General features: G+C 39.4%; 2 protein-coding genes across 4 annotated transcripts; one reads left to right on the top strand and one right to left on the bottom strand.

Moving 5' to 3' along the window:
* The first annotated feature begins 392 nt into the window (after positions 1-392).
* arl2bp (ADP-ribosylation factor-like 2 binding protein) lies at positions 393-6432 on the top strand. Its single transcript, XM_074631913.1, has 8 exons — positions 393-507; positions 870-943; positions 1748-1754; positions 1911-1961; positions 2433-2539; positions 3322-3407; positions 3662-3758; positions 3991-6432. The coding sequence occupies exons 1-8, from the start codon at positions 489-491 to the stop codon at positions 4087-4089; spliced, it is 540 nt and encodes a 179-aa protein (XP_074488014.1). The 5' UTR covers positions 393-488; the 3' UTR covers positions 4090-6432.
* Positions 4978-16524, bottom strand: pllp (plasmolipin). 3 transcript variants are annotated; one of them, XM_074631910.1, is made up of 5 exons: positions 16187-16524; positions 15894-16098; positions 9620-9793; positions 8629-8745; positions 4978-7610 (listed from the first exon to the last, which is right to left on the bottom strand). In XM_074631910.1, the coding sequence occupies exons 2-5, from the start codon at positions 16056-16058 to the stop codon at positions 7503-7505; spliced, it is 564 nt and encodes a 187-aa protein (XP_074488011.1). In that variant the 5' UTR covers positions 16059-16098; positions 16187-16524; the 3' UTR covers positions 4978-7502. The 3 variants fall into 3 exon arrangements, with proteins under 3 accessions (XP_074488011.1, XP_074488012.1, XP_074488010.1); XM_074631911.1 differs by having other exon boundaries at positions 16321-16471; XM_074631909.1 differs by having other exon boundaries at positions 15894-16471.
* Positions 16525-16901: the final 377 nt, after the last annotated feature.

Raw genomic sequence — 16901 nt, 5'->3', positions numbered from 1 at the left:
ATATATATATATATATATACTATATATATATATATATATATATAGTATGTATACTATATATATATATATACTGTATATATATACAGTGTATATATATATATATATATATATACTGACATTTATTCTTGAAATAACAGTCGATCACAACTAAGGTAGTTGCCAACACTTAAACCATGGAGAATAACAAGGAAAAGATCGTAATAATCAGATTATTTACTTGATTTAGAAGTGAAATTCTGGTACAGGAAGCAAGGGGGATTTTGTGAGATCCTGTAAGCAAGCTTTGTCTTAGTAATGTCTATAAAAAAAAAAAAAAAGTTCACAAAGTCTAATTTCTATAAAACCATAGATAGGCTCTCAGGTAGGAACCAACGCGCACAGATTGTGTTCTACCGGACGGTACTCATCTGCGCACATGTTCGCTGTTTCCTTGGTAACGACATTACGTCCACTATTGACCAAACACGTTAACGGTCTATTGACACAACATGGACATCCAGGAACTCAGTAAGTACACTGAATACGTTTAATCAACATACATGTAGCTGAAGGGAGGTGTGAAGTCACACTTTAGTAAGGAAAATGCGAAACAAAGCAGTTCGTATTGATGAAACGTGAACGTGTTACCTGTGTTTAGCTAACCTTTAGCTAACCTTTAGCTCACGGTAACTAACTCTATCGTTCAGCAATGACCAACACTAGTGAGACCTGACAGGCTGCTTTGTGGTTGAACCAAATACAAATCGTTTGTTGTTAAAAGAAAAAAGGCATTAGCTAGTTAATCTAAGCTTAGCTGTTTTGTGGCTAACAGCTGTGATTTCATTCATCAACACATGAATACTCAGATGTTGCCTCCTCTCATCCTCCAGAGGTCCGAGGCTGTGGAGACAACATCGTAGACATGGTCGACATGGACGAAGAAAACTTTGCTATTTCCAGGTGGGTTTCCTGATTCAAGTCACAAGACCTGCTGACACAGCCTTTGAACGTTTTACATTTAGAGCTGTATTTATATATATATATATATATATATATATATATATATATATATATATTTATATATATATATATTTATATATATATATATATATATTTATATATATATATATATATATATATATATATATATATTTATATATATATATATATATATATTTATATATATATATATATATATATATATATATATATATATATATATATATATATTTACACAGTGTGAATATAGTTTTTTTTAACGTTACTTTGTGAGACCAAGTGCTTTAGGTGAAAATGCAAAGGCCAAATAATGAAATGTTCAAGCTGTGTGGTCATGGAAAGCTTGTTTGTAGCTGTCTTTTTTCTGTCTTTCTGTTTATCCTTTACTTGAAGCATCTCTGGGTTGAGGGACTGACATTTGTATTTCGGGAAACAGGTGACAAAATATGAGAGATTGTGATTCAAGATCAATTCTTATTGTACAATAATAATTAAACAAAAGTCAATGACATTTCAGGTGGGTTTCCTGATTCAGGTCACAAGACTTGCTGACACAGCCTTTGAACGTTTTCCATTTAGAGCTGTGTAATTTACACAGTGTAAATAGTGTTTTTTAATGTTACTTTGTGCGACCAAGTGCTTTAGGTGAAATGCAAAGGCCAAATAATGAAATGTTCAAGCTGTGTGGTCATGGAAAGCTTGTTTGTAGCTGTCTTTTTTAAATTTTTATTCTGGGACTTTACCAGGTCAGACTTGGAGCATTTAGAAGTCTGAAGGCAGTGTCATGGCACAATCAGTCAAGTCTCAAATTCTCATTTTTGAGACTCAAGTCTACAGCTAGAGAAAGCAGAATTAATACATAGATGTGATATTGTGATATCCTGCATAGAAAGTCTACCTTTAAGTGATATGATCTTTATCTCTTGATTTAGCAGACGCCGCTTTTGATGCTGTTATTGGCTGCATAGAGGACATCATCATGGGTAGGATTACATAGTTTCCCAAAAAATTATAGCGAGTTTCAATCTTACTGTTTGTGAAAGACAATTTTTTTTCAGTAATCTGACAGTAAGTAGTCATAGTCTTATGTTGTAAAAACATACCTCAGCAGTCTTTGTACTTAAAAAACAAATGGATAAAACTACTGAATGTGAGAAAAGTGGAAATTTTTTTAATAAAGGATTATCTTATCTTATTATATAAAGAAATTGGGATTTAGGTTCTTAAATTGCTTCAACCAATTCAGTTGGTCTGGTCTTCTTTTGTTCTGTGAGAATGGTGAAAAAATGCATGACAGAAAAGTGTACAGAGGTAAAACCTTTCCATATCTTATCCTGAGATTTTTTTTAAAAGGCTAGTATGCTAAACCAGCTAAAGACCTATAAATCTTAAGTGTTTCGCCAGTTAATACTGAAGATATGTGATGTTCTACATGCCCTTGACATTTCTTTTAGAGGAGGAGTTCCAGCAGCTTCAGCAGAGCTTCATGGAGAAACACTACCTGGAGTTTGAGGACTCAGACGAGAACAAGCTCAGCTACACACCCATCTTCGATGAATATGTGAGTTGCTGGGCGTCTCGCTGTGGTCTAACGGAACTCCCACACCTGTGTTCAAGGAATATGAATAGGATTTGTATAACCCTGTCTAAGTCTAATACACAGTTAGCTTCAGAAATGTGACCGTTACATCACTTACAGCTCTATCAAAGATTATGACTTCTCAGCCCGTTCTCATTCCCAGTGCGTCAAATACCGATGCTTTATCAAGGCCGTCGATGTTCGATAGTGATGCTTAAGGCACCCGTGAGCGTCGGTATGAGACGCACCAGGCTTTCCATTAACTGAAATCTAAACCAATCTGCGTCACTTGGGAAAGTGCTGTGGTGATGTAATTTAAAGAGCAAAACAGACACACGGGCAGGAGTGGAGGCGAATGGGTCCAACAAACACAAGATTTTCATCCAGGAGACCGCTGTTCGCGTCCTGTGCATCCAGTTTCACTTTCATGTTACAATCAGCTGTTTGTACGTGTCTGTTCACAAAGTTCAGTGTAATTTTCACTGTACAAACGTAGTAGTTTTATGACCAACCTTGTTGTTTTTTCCTAAATCTAACAATATTAGTTTTGTTTCCTGAACCTAAGCAAGTGCTTTTTGTTTAATTAATTCACAACATTAAGCCTATGTTTACTGCAACCGAAGAGTGAAGCCAAAGGGTCTGACAAAGCATCAGTATGTGACGAGATGAGATGAGAACGCTATAGACTTTTTACTGAATGTCTGTAGTAGTCAGGAAAGTAAACCATGACCAAATTCATAATAACACTCATGGCTGTTGTGTAGGTTGACCTGCTGGAGAAACACCTGGAGCAGCAGCTGGTGGAGAGGATCCCTGCCTTCAACATGAACACTTTCATAGGGCTGCTCATGTAAGATTTGACATCATAAGTCTCCCCTGAGACCACCTATTTCTGGCTGTTTTCCTCTTACAGCGACTAAACCACTTTAATTCAATTGGTGACATACATGGTGTCATTGAAAGCAACTAGTCAGCTCAAACAGTAGTTAGTTTGATGCACCTGTTGTGCCTTTAGAAATATAATTTTGCAGCTGGCCACTAGGTGGCACAAAAGTACATTGCCAATGTAATTGGATTCACCATGTGTCCTTCCTCCATCTGCAGGCAGCACAAAGAGGAGGTGCCAGGTGACATCTTTGACATGCTGCTAACGTTCACTGACTTCATGGCCTTTAAGGAGATGTTTCTGGAGTACAGAGCTGTGAGTTGTCTGCAAACTGGAGATCATATTTAATTCCCTTTTTCATTGAGAATCTCAACAAGAGATTTTTGAATCATCACATTCTCTACATACTCTCTGTATTTCTACTTTCTAGTAGGTATATTGACAGTTGACTGATATCTGTGGGTTAATTGGTCAAAAACAAGTGGTTAGGACTCCTGCTTGTAAGGCTTTGCTTTAATATTAGCTGTATGAATCTGTTTGTTTCTAGGAGAAGGAGGGCCGAGGTCTGGACCTGAGTCAAGGACTGGTGGTCACATCTCTGATCCCTGCAGGCTCCAAACACACCAGCTCCGGCGAATCGCAGTGACACTCAAACATTTGAATTGCCTCCTCCTCTATAAGTTTATGTAACATTTTGTCCATGGGCCTTCAGAAAGTTGTCCACTTGTGGTCAGTTTTTTGGGAGTTTTGTACTCTAATGGTGAGCTGCTGGATGCACGCCCCATAAATCTACAGTCTGTGCACAAATGACCCCTAACATCAAATTCATAAATGCATTCCTCTGTGTTTTATGTGGCAGATGGGATGGGATGTGTGCTTAAGAGTGAAGATGGAAGGTTTTTGGCTTCTTTCTACTGCCCCAACCACTGCACTGGACATAATTACTACTTGAAATATTCAAATCTGTTTAACTGGAATCTGGAGGTGAGAGGCTTAATCCTGAAATTACGAATCATCTGCCCAGTTGGGCATTACGTTCTGCCTGGTTGGGGGAGAAGGAACCCAACACTCTGGTGCTGGTACGTGATTGATACTTGTTTTTCAGGTCATCCAACTGGTTCTTCTGTGAAAGGCGTCAACAAATCCCCCTGTAAGCAGGGAAACTATTTGATATGACTGAATGTTTGACTCTGCTCTCTTTGCCTGGTATGTTTTTTCTTAAGAAAAGAATATAGCTGAACTAATATATGTTTTATGAAGTTTTAAATTATTTGGTCAGTTTGAAAGCTCATTGGATTGAGTTTTGTGCCTGTGAAAGTGATTTTTAATGTATTTAGTGATTGTGTGTGCATGTGAGTGCGTCTGCAATTAGAAATATGAACTACAGGATAGTTTTCAGTACATTGTCAAAGTATTTTCTACTTGTCTTAACATAACAGCTGTAATTCCATACGTATATGTATGTCACTGGTGAAATACTGTTGATGTTTCAATTGTTCGTAAAAATATATTTTTAAATAAACGGATAAAAGCGTTACATTGAAATCGCCGTGTGCTTTATTTGAACAAGTGCATGCTTGAGCCCCAGCACTCACCACAGGATTTCACTAGTATTCAAATTCTTGGTACAAAAACACACAACATATTTCATAAAGGCACATACAACAGGAGTTTATCGTCTGTTACACACTTTTTTCCACGGCTCTCTGAGTCCTTAATAGTGGAACAATATTGGAATCATTAAAGAGTCATTAATGTCCTGCAGAAACCCTGGATCTTTATAACATACGTGATTAAAAAAAGTCAAATTTTCAATGTGAGCCTGGATATTCAGGGGAGGAAATCAAATTGTATTTCTGCAGGACACAGATACTATACATACAATCATTTTTCACACCATCTGCATTGCCATGTTAGGGTATCAGAGCAACAGCCTAATATGAGCATAACTGAAAGCTAATGCAGCAGGAGCGTGTTATGACATGGACCTTCAGTAGTACAGTACTCACTAACCTAAGCAATGCAGCAACAACCACTCTCTGTAAACAAGAAATACTTAACAAACAATTTAAATAATTATGTATCTTCATGTTTCGCCTTGAGAGATGACACATCATAGTACTACACACTGGAAAAAATGTTTACAATCGTAGCTTTGGTCAGGCTGTCAAATTTGGAGTAAGAGCAAGTTCTAGTAACTAGGGTGTTCGGTCTAGTCTTCCTCTCAAAGCCCACACTCACAATGATGAAAACACTTCACGGTGCGAATCTGATCTTTACATCAATGACTTACCAGCAAGGTCACACTTACAGCCGTTTACGCTAACATTGGTATTTTGAGGTCATCAAAATTGATCCCATAGTATAAAACATTTATATATTTTACAATGTTGTTTTATTTATCAAGATTTGTTAGAGTGGCAGAGTATGTATTTCAGAATATGAACAAATAACTGCATTTACTCTGCAGTTCAAATCACTGTATTTTTGCACTGTAAAGTCTTCCATAGTTGGGTGACCTATACTTTAAAGGGATAGTTTGACATTTTAGGAAGCACATCCATTTTCTTGCCAAGAGTTAGATGAGAAGATTGATACCACACGTTAAGGATGATGCTACAGCCGGCAGCCAGTTTGCATAGTTAAGTACCAAGACTGGAAACAGAGGAAGCAGTTAGCCTGGCTGTGTTCAAAGATAACAAAATGGATCAGTGAGCTTCAGAGGTACTGGCATAGACTGTATACTGTATAAGAAGTGGACTTAATCACCGTGACTTCACCCATTTGTTTGTGGACTGCAGTTTTGAAGCCTCGAGTTCGTCATTTTGGCCGTCGCCGTCTTGGTATTTGGCCGTCGCCATCTTGTTTTTTACAACCAGAAGTGACACGAGAGGGTGGAGCTAAGTACAACCGAATGCTGAATTTTTTAGAAATGTTACATTTAACTTTCATGATCTGAAAACACACTGTGAAAGGGTTGAAGTTGTAAGATGAAAATGCAGACAACATCCAGACCGGACAACCCCGCGGTAGTGACTGTCAATCACAAGGTAACCCCGCCCTAAAGCATACTCTGCTTTATGGTCTATTTGACTTTAAATGGGACCATAATTTACTAAATGAACATCATGCTGTATTGAAGAAGACTTGAAACTAGCGATTGAGACCATAAACTCATGTTTACAATGTTTACTGAGGTAAAAAATCAAGTGAGAAGTAGGGTCATTTTCTCATAGACTTCTACACAATCTGACTTCTTTTTGCAAACCAGAGGAGTCGCCCCCTGCTGGCTATTAGAAAGAATGCAAGTTTAAGGCACTTCCGCATTGGCTTCACTTTTCAGACCCAGGTAGCCCACTGGATACTGGTGAGGGGATTTTGTCAGCTTCGGACAGAGCCAGGCTAGCTGTTTCCCCTTTTGTCCAGTTTTCATGCTAAGCTAAGCTAAGCTAACCGGCTGCTGGCAGTACTGAAACTTCATATTCATCGTACAGACCTGAGAGTGTTATCAATCTCTCAAACTCCTGGCAAGAGGGCAAGACTTTGGAATTTTCCAAAATGTCGAACTATTGCTTTAAGTGCATAGCGAGGCATCTTATTTGTATTTTAAATACAATCTAGAGATGTTATAGTAACTATATTATGCCTATACGTCATGGTATTCCCAAGAATTTGTGCTTTTACAATATTAAAAGTATTATTAAGGCCTCAGTTCACTCCACCAGAGCAGAGCCCCTTCAAAGAAATATTGTGTTGTGGTGATACAGTTCATTTTATGGGGATAATCCAGTACTGATGTACAATTTCTTTTCATAATGTGAAGGTAAAAGTCTAATGAGTTTGATTAAAAAGTTATATAATACAGGATATCTTATGTCTGAATTAGGTTTCATCTTATTGTTAATACTGGGGTTAAGAAGATGTCAGGATTTGGGTTACCAGAGTCAGCAGTAATGCTCAACTATCAACTGATAGTACACTAGCCAAATAACTACAGCATCTTGTGGGAAAGAAAACATGAATAGTCTTTTTCCGGGATCAGCATCAAAGGTTTGAGTCCTAGGTTGGCACTGTGCTGGTGGCAGCGTTTCCTCCATCTCCCTTCCAGTCCAAATAGGAGAAGAACGCACTGGCACCGTACGCCACGGTCACCGCAGCACCGAAGAACTGAACAGACAGACAGAGAGGCAGAGAAACAGGGAGGGAGACAAACAGAGAGACATTGAGAGGAAATTAAACCTCTTAAATGACTGCAGGAATCAGAGCAAAGGTCTCAAACCTTCAACAGCCAACAAATCAAAGATTCACGCCTTTATGTATTCACATCTATAAAGATTCCAGGTGCTGTGAATTCAGTGGCTATAACAATGTCCTAATCGGCCATTATCCCTGGTGAATGCAAATTTATCTGGACTGGTGTGCCTCAGTAAAAAGGCAGTAAAATGCAACTGATAAGAGTTTGTGATAGGACAGGGGCCAGCAGGGCCACGTGTGTGAGTGTGTGTGTGTGGTTGTGTGTGTGTTCATCATATGTGCTAAATGCTACCGGAGCTGTAAACCAGCATGGACTTTAGCCTGTGGAAAAGACTATGAAACGGGATATCTAGCCTGCACTTCCTGACACTGGTGGTCTTCACTGTGGCATTTTTTGTCTCCCACTCACAAACACACACATTACCCTTCCATCTGCTGCCCTACATCTCCTGATTGAACATTGACTCGGCAGAGAGGAGGAGCGAGCTGTGGTACAAAGGTAACTGGACTGAAACACACTTACAATCACATGACATGCTACACCAGCCATGTGAGCCACAATAAAGCCTCAGCCTTCGTCTTTATTCTGCCTCTCTCACATCTCACAAGTTTCGGGTGTGTGTACCTGCCACAGCCTGATAAGTAAACTATGCTATCAGAAACACACCTAGCCAAACAGTGACGGCATTGAGAGAGAAGGAGGGAGGGAAAACATACAAAATGTGCCCAGTGTTCAAATGTTGGATGACTGAATGAATGGAAGCCTCTCCAGGCCTACATTCTGATAGATTCTGTTGACCTGTTGAACTATTGTTTCTTCTCAGGGATTTGCCTTTGCAGACACATCCTCAGAGGGTGATCACAGTGTTTCTTGCATGTTAAACCTGGTCTTTTGTATTTGTGTGAGTGTTAGTGGTGTCAAGCATCTTACGGCGGCAGCTCCCATATGTCCGTAGAAATAGCTGAAGCGGTAGGGGTACACAGATACTGCGTTGGCCAGGAAGGCGGTCAGATAGAGGACCGTGGCTACGGCGTGATACAGCATCACCTAGCGAAAGAGGAGGAAAATTAGCCACATTTCCTCAGAGCTTCAGTCCCTGTGTCCCCCTTTATTAATTGCCCCCTACCTTTCTATTGCAATTTTCATCCTCTTTTCATTTGACCAAACCACAAATGATCCCGATCCTTGCAGCGACACTTCAATATAAATCCATCTGTCTTCTTCTTGTTTTTGAACCATTTATCAGTGCATTTAATGACCAAATGCACTCAGATCTTGACAGCAGAGATTATGTCTCATCAGAGTGTGCCTTATTGGCCAGTATATCTAGATATCTATTATATCTGGATACGACTAATATCAACTGACCAGGGAGACTCAGTGCTGTCAATGGTATCATTTTAAATTAGATTTGGTGATTTCACATGACAGATTTATTTTCTGTACTTTTCTCACTGGGCACCCGATTCAACAGTTATCAATAGAATTTTTGAGTATTAAATTCATCACAAATAATAGCCAAGGATGTCTCTTTTCAAACTTTTGATTGTTTCTTATTAAGTCGTTCATGTTTAATAAAACGTAATATAATCGATAATAAATAATAAATTAATAAATAATAAATAATAAATTAATAAATAATAAATAATAAATAATAAATAATTAAAAAAAAGGGCTTTAAGGACAGAATCTGCTAAATAAAAGCACATTTGATCATACCCTGGAATACCCAGGTTTAAAGGTCTCTCCATCATCAGAACAACAAGGTAGAGAGCTACCCTGTTTATTGTTGTTTAGACTGGAACAAAACTTTTTTTTTGGCATTTGGAAGCTGTTCTCACTCGAGCATAACAAATCTCAAAAACCTTTCATTCTCTCTCTTTCCCATCCCTCCTCCTCTCCCCCCCTCGTCCCTTCTTACCGCCAGGGGCCAGGGGATGGATGTGAGTTTTCGCTGGGTGCCCAATAGGATCATAAAGAAGAGGATGGTGGTGAGGATCCATACAGTGACGGCCACAAACATCACCCAGCCATACGCTGGCAACGCCGTGTAGGGGGCGCTGGCTATCAATGCCCACTGGAGCAGTCCCAGAACCTAGACAGTCGAGAGAGAGAAAACAAGACAGACAAAACCAAGAAGAAAAGAGAGATGAAGTGGGACAGCGACTTAAAGGTGATGTAATTATAAACATCAACTGTTAAGATATGAAAGTAGACATTTTTAAATATGTAATCATTAAATTAATAGTGTGTAAATGAGACCACATTGGGGACAACTTGTAGCCTCTACCTCACGCATTGGGGCTGCACAAAATGATTGGACGGGCTTATTACAGTCCTGCGACAGACACAGATACCTGATTTTTTTCTTTTTTTAGTAAGAGCAGATTGCTGTCGGGATGCAAAGATAATTCCAACAAAAATAACAAACATTTTTTGAAGAAGATTACCAACTTCCTTGTGGAGCCATGGTGGAGAGACAACACATCCCCTACTCTCAGCACTTCCTCTTCCTCATTTATTCAAAGTATTTCTGCAATGACGTCATTCCTATACTTTTCCTTTGTTGGGGTTTTGTCATGAAGAAAAGGGACAGGATGATACATGACTGTACTGCACTGAAAGTACAATGAGATAGCGTGCATCTGAATACTGACTTCCACATGAGCGCTGAAGCTGAAAAGACTAGAGATGAAAATAAGATAAGATTCCACTTTGAGGTGGACATGTAGTTTATGCCTTTACTTGAAAAGTAAACTTTTGTGTCAACAGTGTTACAGGGCTGCCAACTTTTCAATTAAATTTGCAGTGAGGTTAATTTTATGAGTAGGTCTTCTGTGACGTTACCCACTGCAGAGGTCAGAGGTCATCACTCCTCAACCCCCAGGAATGTTGTTCAAAAAGTTCAGCAGCCAAATTCCCAATTTTAAAGCATTTATAAATGAAGAACCAAGTCAATAATCATGGTCAAGGATAAATAAGTATGGTTGATCCGCATACTTGCCAACCTCCAAAATGATGCTGATTAATCCCCTTAGTTCACTTAAAAAGTTGAAACTGGCCAAGTGTGAAAGCATCCTTATTCGATATATTCTATTTGACCTATCTTTCTGTTTGATGCATGAACAGACACATGAATTTGCAAACACTAATTAGTTTTGGTAATATGTATTATTTATCTTATTGTTGTGACAGCAATAATAACATGAATCTACAATATGATAATGCTGACTTTGCAGCCAGCGGTTATGACATTAATGCCAGCTATAGCAGAATAAAGCTCTACCTCTCATGACGTTTTTTAATACTATACTTTTACACTGGTGAGTCTCTTTACAGCCATCTGAAGGCAGCAGGTATCTGTTCCATCTGCAGTCTCTAACTGAAGATATTGCGCAATGTCAAGCCATAATTATGCAAGACAGATCCGCCGGTTACATTTTGTACAACCAGCGTCAGACTGTTGTAAAATACCAGAACCACATGTGCTCATGAAACATTTCGTTTTGACTAATTATTCTACACAGTTTTTTCTGCACATCAACGGGCGTGTTAGAGACTGACACATTGAAAAATTTGTGTGAACTGCAGAAGAAACTGTGTGGAATGATAATTCAAAACAACACGTTCGATGTGCACATCAGCACGGGGGATTCTGTTATTTTACAACAGTCCGACGCTGGTTGCACAAAATGTCAACGGATCTGCCTTGTGTAATTATGTCTTGACAGTGCGCAACATCACTCCAGTGAGAAACAAAATTTCACATCAATCCATCCAAGAGTTTAGATATTTCAGTCTGAACCAAAGTGGTGGACTGGCCGACAAACGTAGCCATGCTGCTATAGCACGGCTAAAAATTTTAACCTATTCTTTTAACAAAACCACATTTCCCATAAACCATGGCCAATGCAATCTCTCTATAGAGCAAAGAATCTCTGTCTGTCTGTCTGTCTGTCCCTCCCTCTGTGTGTTATTCGCATATCTTGAAAATCCGATCGACTGCACAAAGACGTGAAGTGTCAAATTTGGTGCAATTTGGACATGCCATGCATTCAATATTGAATAAACAAGCACACAGCGCTCTGTGTAGCAGCAACGGCAGCACCAGCAGTTGAGTTGCATATTTTAAAGTGCTTTTGGGGGCCTTTTGTAAGTTATTTCGGGATACCATGAGGTAGAATGGTAACATGATTCAGTATTTTTCATATTTATCTTAACCGTTAGTAACTGTATCATGTCTGCCTACATCTTAATGAGCTCTGAGAGCAGCCACAGGCTCAGTTGTGCCTAGTTGACTCTGAACTAGGCACAGGTGAGCCAAATCAGCACGCAATCAGTGCTTCTATAAGTAGGAGGGGAGAAGAACGTTTCTCCGTTTGCTACTACCAGACCTGATCCCCTGCCTTCATCAAGTGTGTCTTCAAAGTGACTTTTTCTTTTAAGGCCATGTTTTCCTTTGTTCACTTTATAACCAGTTATTGTTTGTTCAAGTACTATTTGACTTTTCTAGATAATATTAAGACAATTGATTAGATGCATGTGTAAATCTGTTATGTCATGCGTCTTCCTTTGTTTGTGTATTAATGCAGATAAACCACTTGTTGAGGTTAAAGGGGAAAGTCGTCTCAAATAAAGTCTCCTTTTTGGTGGAATTTCCTGTGTCTCTCTCTCCCTCACGTCCAATACTCAAATGTCCAGAGTCTCCAGCCCTCGCCACTTTGGTCACCTTAACATCGTAATAAATCTATAGCTGTTTGGGGCTCTTTTAGTTGGGGGCCCCATGCAGTCAGTTACCAGTAAAGGTAGCCCTTGACCAGGCTGTTCTCATACACCGTTTGTAGCTAAACCTAAAAAAAGTAAATGCACTGTAATTCGTAGATTTCCGGTATATATTGTGTACCAGGAAGTATAAAGTGTGACGAACACCGCGTAGGGAGGAGGTAGGGGTTGGTCAAAGAACATTTATGTCTTGAAATTTAAGTCTAAAATTCATCATATAGGCTCAGAGACGTCATCCAGACAGAAACCACACGGCTGCTCTCTTTGCCTCTGTGTCTCTCTGCTTCTGTCCCACGAGAAAGGACATGAAAGGACAGTCTATTATGTATGCAGAGATCATGTTTCACTTTTCACACACCTGATACACACACACACGCACACACACACACACACACACACACACACACACACACACACACACACACACACACACACACACACACACACACACACACACACACACACACACACACAGTGGGTTCTGACTCTGATGTTGACCTTTACAAAGACGTCTGTTCTGAACTAGAGGAACAGCAGATAATCTTAACGCCATGACTAAACTGTAAAATGTTATACATGATACACAGTTGGAGTCCATTGTTCATACATGATACCACTATACTGCCACGGCACTAAGGGTTATAACACAATGACTAGTGCAGGAAGCAACTTAAAGGAAACATATGTGAATGTAAATTATAGACAAAACAGTCTCAGGATAAAGGTGAAAGTAATCTGAAATCTGTGTGATGATGAGAACTTTATATATTCACTGCCCATCTGTCAAGTTAAACCATGCACACTACAACAAGCTCCAGCATTTATATATTATGCAGATGTGTTTTATAATGCAGAATGCATGGGGCATATTATTTATCAATATTGCAAAAGGAGCTGGAAGTTTGAAACAGGAAACCTGTTCAGAAAACCGGCTCTGTTCCACGCTGCAGATGAATGAATGCAGTGTGACGTAAGAAAGGCTTCGAAACATTTTCAAATAATTATTCTGGTACTTCCCTTTCTATTGCTGTTGCACAAGTATGCGTAGGGAAAACCCACACACACTTTACGACACGTTGCTAAATAAGTGATCAGTTAAATTCTTGTTATTCAGGTGACATTTAGCGATCTGGTCAAATGATTTTCTCTCTCACAAACACAAACACACACCGACATGCTACTGGGAAACATCCAGCAAAGGTCTGTTCTCTGAAAGGCCACAAAAACAAACCCTCAGTGTAGCTGTAAGAAACTGTGTGACGCCAACTGTCATTGAGATTCAACCAGCTTAAAGTAGTTAAACTGAGACAAAACGCATACTCTTTGTTTTCTACTTGTACAACTAGACGACAATTTCATCTTTCTGCTGCAAATGACTTAAATACCCTGGAGTGAGATACTGACAACATGTTTCTGTGTTTGCTGACTGGTTTTGATGCTACCGGCAAAACTGACTGGATACACTCTTGGATTCTGTAACGTCAAACAAATAAATACAGTTTAGTTTACTAAACTATTAGTGTGTAATTATGATAATGCTGCCATCATTTAAATTATTTATCCAGTGTCACTGAAACCTGCTCCCGGTAAGCTCAAAGTAGCTGAGTGTGAAAAGTCAAACATAGTCTTCTCACTCATTCTGGGTGAGACTTAGCTTGGAAGTGAGTTTGACAAGTCAGCAAAGTAAGATATTTTAACACAGTTCAGTCAGGTCCTACTCAAATGAAATGGCTAACACATCTTTACAAATCAGCCAAAACTAAAAGTGCCAAAATACAAATAATCAACATGTATATCAATGCTCCTGTATGGGTAGCTTAGAGCTGGGCATGAAGATTTACTGTCACTTTACTTGTAAGGAAAGCCTGTTTACTCCTACACACTCACACACTACCTGAAACATTATAGGTCAATGTTGCTGTTGATTTTCTTGAATATTTGGGCTGAAATCACCTGTACTTGTCATTTGCAAGGGAAATGTTGAAACTCACCTCGAGGTTTACCTGCCACACCTCATAAACTTAACCAGAGTTAATAAACCTTTTGAGTGTACACTGGCCCTACTACATACCATGAAAAGCCAATAAAGCTCTCCACTCATAAAGCATGGAGACCAGTCAGATCATATACAGAATGAACATTGCACCTCCATCCTTGAAGACTAAGCAACAGGTTCAGTATAATGATGGGCTGATCAGAGGAGTGTGACTGGAGGGGAGAGGGCCTTCAGGGGACAAAGATCTCCTGCAGCCAGTCACATGTCCTCTGTGTGGACAGAGTTTAGTGCAAATACACTGGAGGGGGATTGAGTTTGAGCTGCTCACCACTGTTATCCTTATTGCCTCTGTAGCTACTCCATTCAGTGTTACAACCAAGTATTAGAGCAAACATAACAAACCTGGCCCACTTACTCTCACAATCAATTCTTATCTCACAAATGTATATAAACACAAATCCTTATCAATTTCATTTTCAGCTCTATGCCAGTTCCTGACTTGACCAGTCGTGACCGTGTGCACGCTGCCGAGCAAAAACAGCAGAGGCTTTCACCACTGACAGTCGTGTGTTTTGTTGATAGATACTAGTCAGTGATATTCATGGTGCACAAACCGAAGCTTGTTGACACACATTTAAATGCCTGCGGCACCCGAAATAGAGTGGAGATATACAAATATCTTTATCTGCTGTTATGTTGACTGCAATTTGGACCGTTTATCACATTGGCTCTTCAACTTTAATATATTGCTGCTGCCGTTATACGAGAGAAAAACATGACTGGTAGTTTTTAGTTGGCTATTAGTATGAATTCAGAACAAACCAACGTCATATGCACAAAATAATAGACCAGTTAAAGGATAAGTCTGGTGATTTTCTATAAGACCAAAACCAACATTTTACTGATATAAACTATTGCCTGTATAACCAAAGTCAGATATACTGTAGCTTCATATAGACCCATTACTATCTAAAAACCGGGGTGGCATGTTCACTTTTTATGATGATCATGGGCACTGTAGTTTATTTTGAGTTGATCCCACATATACCGTCCTGCTGCCATAAATAGGCTTCTCCTGTTTGAGTAACATTTGCGAGAAACTACAGAGCCCAGCTAATTTAGGAAATGATTTAGCCTTTCTAAAAAAAACTGAAACTATATATTTGTTTCTTAAAAAAAATGGACCTGGGGCTGAAAGCCACAGATGGGGTCAGGAGGTCACAAAGTATTGGGAGACAGACTAACGCATTGTAGATTTTGGTCTTGTCATCGTATGTTGACAATAAGAAAAATATAGAACATCACCAGCCTTATTCTTTAATAACCTGTAAATTAATTTCAGAATATATTAGAAAAGAACAGAACAGAAGAGAGTTGAATAGAGCAGAAACAGAACAGCTCGGCGTCTGTTACATACTATTTCAACCATCATGAGGATGGCCGGGATGCTTCGGATAAAGGACATGTCCATCATAGTGGTGACGTTAGCAGCCAGCCCTCGGAGGCTGTTGCCCCCCTGCTGAGAGGTCTGGGAGTTTGGGGAGCTGGTTTCCGTGGTAACCTTGGACGGGAAGTCTGCCATGATCACGCAGCTTATCTGAAGATGGTTGTCTCAGAAACACCTGCACCAACAACAAACTCCTTAAGGGTGGGATTCAGTCTGTGATGAAAATTCTCCTCCTCCAACAGTTTTCACTCCTCAAAAAATACCTGAATGTTGGGTTTCAGTAACCATTGACTATATCCACTGGTGGCAATCTTCAGATTAAAGTTCAGTTATGTCCAAAACACAAATATTAAATAAAACACAAATGTACAAAGTCTTGATAGTTAAAAAAAGAAACCTATCCAAAGAGTTGAAGACAAGCCCTCCTGTGAAACCTCCAGGCTCAAATATCCAGCAGTCACTCTCTCCACCTGCACTGACAGATGTCTAATGGTGGTGGTGTGTGAGTCTCTCTCTCTCTCTCTCTCTCTCTCTCTCTCTCTCTCTCTCTCTCTCTCTCTCTCTCTCACATACACATAGACACACGTCATCCTCTCTATGTGCTTTGGTCTCTCCCTCTTTTACTATCTTTATCGCCCTCTCGCACCTCCCATATGGCTCTCAGAGGCCGCACCTGAGTGACTCATTAACATGTTTTAGAACTGGGTGGAGCAAGAAAAATATAACAAAACAAAGAAAAACTGACTCAGTGACACCATCTTGGTGTGGATTTTTTTGTATGTACATATTTGTCCTTCACATGTATCATGATAAGACAGAGGGGAGATGACCTGCTGCACTGAGTTTAATAAATGACACATAGGATGACCTAATAGGATGCTGTAAATGTGTAACTCAAAAGCAAAATCCTATAAGCGCCTTGTCCAAAACGTCAATGAGGAAGACTTTTGTCTGCTGGTGTTTCAAAGTGAAACTGGT

Source organism: Sebastes fasciatus, chromosome 4 (genome assembly GCF_043250625.1).
Source record: "Sebastes fasciatus isolate fSebFas1 chromosome 4, fSebFas1.pri, whole genome shotgun sequence".
NCBI classification, from domain to species: domain Eukaryota; kingdom Metazoa; phylum Chordata; class Actinopteri; order Perciformes; family Sebastidae; genus Sebastes; species Sebastes fasciatus.
The sequence above is the reverse complement of the archived record's forward strand: the minus strand, read 5'-3'. Positions and strand labels throughout refer to the sequence as shown.

Bases quoted from the DNA above. Each gene is read 5' to 3' on its own strand.
- arl2bp (XM_074631913.1), top strand. The intron at 2,540-3,321 runs GTGAGTTGCTGG...GCTGTTGTGTAG, and splicing joins CACCCATCTTCGATGAATAT to GTTGACCTGCTGGAGAAACA. The intron at 3,759-3,990 runs GTGAGTTGTCTG...GTTTGTTTCTAG, and splicing joins TGTTTCTGGAGTACAGAGCT to GAGAAGGAGGGCCGAGGTCT.
- pllp (XM_074631910.1), bottom strand. From the start codon at position 16,058: ATGGCAGACTTCCCGTCCAAGGTTACCACGGAAACCAGCTCCCCAAAC. The intron at 8,746-9,619 runs GTAAGAAGGGAC...CTCTTTCGCTAG, and splicing joins CCATCCCCTGGCCCCTGGCG to GTGATGCTGTATCACGCCGT. The intron at 7,611-8,628 runs GTAAGATGCTTG...CTGTCTGTTCAG, and splicing joins GACATATGGGAGCTGCCGCC to TTCTTCGGTGCTGCGGTGAC.